Below are 1,394 nucleotides of genomic sequence, written 5' to 3' on the forward strand. Positions count from 1 at the left end.
AACATCGGCAGCAGCAACAGTACCACCACCAGCCGCACCAGCAGCAGCAGCACAACAACCATCAGCAGCACCGCCCGCAGCAGCAGCACAAACACCACCACCTGCATCACCCGCAGCAGCAGCAGCACCGGCAGCAGCAGCAGCAGCAGCAGCAAGCTACTTCTCTGTTGTTTTGTCTTGAGTCTGCCCAGCCCCGCAGCAGCAAAGTTCTTCCTCTGTAGAGCCGCTCATCGACGCGGCAGTTGTAGAGCTCTACCAGCCGCAGCTGCGCCGCAAACGAGGGTTTAGGGTTTAGGGTTTAGGGTTTGAGGTTTAGGTGGGGCTTGGCAGGAGCAGCCGCGGCAGCAGCAGCGCCAAACCCACCAGCAGCAGCGCACGCAGCAGCAGCACGCAGCGCCCACAGCAGCAGCAAAAAACCAACCCTGTATTAAAAACCACCAGCAGCAGCAGCAGAACATCTGCAGCAGCAGCAGCAGCAGCGGCAGCAGCAGCAGCACCTTGAGGGCTGTTTCTTGGGGGGTGTCTTGGGGATTAAATTCTAAATCTGCAACAAGAGCTTCAGCGTCCTCATCGAATTCGACGTCGAACTCGCCGCGGTTGGCAATGAAGCTGCAGCAGCCAAACCCTAAATTAGGGTTTAGGGTTTAGGGTTTGGACTTGGGCGAGGGGTTCAGGTTTTAAGCTCTAGGGTTTGGCATTGCATGCAGGAAGAAAACGCCAAGATTCACGGAAGTTAGGGTTTAGGCTTTGCTGCTGCCAACAACTCAATTAGGGTTTAGGGTTTAGGGTTTAGGGCTTAGGGTTTAGGGCTTCCTACCCCTGCACGCAGTGCTGCTGCGGAGAAGCGGCAATAACAGCAGGAATCCAACTTGGATGAAATGCTGCTGCTGCTTGCTGCAGTTCAGCCAGAGAAGGCGCTGCTGCTGCTGTTGCTGCTTCTGTTTCTCCTGCTGCTGCTGCTGCTGCTGGTGGTTTTGTCCCTGCAGCTGCTGCTGAGCCAAAGACCTCCGCCTCCAGCTCCCGCAGCAGCAACTCCTCCTCGCTTACTTCTGCTGCTGCTGCTGCTTCTGAGCCGTTCGCTGCTGCTGCTGCTGCTTCTGCTGGATCTCTTGCTGCTGCTGCTGTTGTTGGTGCTGCTGCAGCTGCTGCCGAATCGGTCGCTGCTGCTGCTGTTCCCACTGTTGCTGCTCCTTTCACAGAAGCACCCTCCTGTGTATCATTTGCTGCTGTTCCTGCTGTTGCTGCGGCTCCATCTGCTGCTGCTGCTGCTGCATCCGCTGCTGCTGCTGGCGCACCTGCAGCTGCTGCTGCTGCTGCTGCAGACCCTGTGGGCGTTCCCGTAGGCGCACTTTCAGCCGCAGAAGCCCCCTGCCGCTGCTGCTGCTGCTGCCGCA

General features: G+C 58.1%; 1 protein-coding gene across 1 annotated transcript; it reads right to left on the reverse strand.

The window, feature by feature from the left end:
- Nucleotides 1-156: 156 nt before the first annotated feature.
- Nucleotides 157-609, reverse strand: ETH_00039435 (uncharacterized protein; the record flags this gene model as incomplete). The annotated part of the gene is made up of 2 exons (XM_013380057.1): nt 157-252; nt 498-609. Coding segments are annotated over 2 exons (208 nt in total), but the record flags the coding sequence as incomplete, so codon positions are not given.
- Nucleotides 610-1,394: the final 785 nt, after the last annotated feature.

Source organism: Eimeria tenella, genomic scaffold, assembly GCF_000499545.2.
Source record: "Eimeria tenella Houghton genomic scaffold, Eth_scaff4376, whole genome shotgun sequence".
Lineage (NCBI taxonomy): Eukaryota > Apicomplexa > Conoidasida > Eucoccidiorida > Eimeriidae > Eimeria > Eimeria tenella.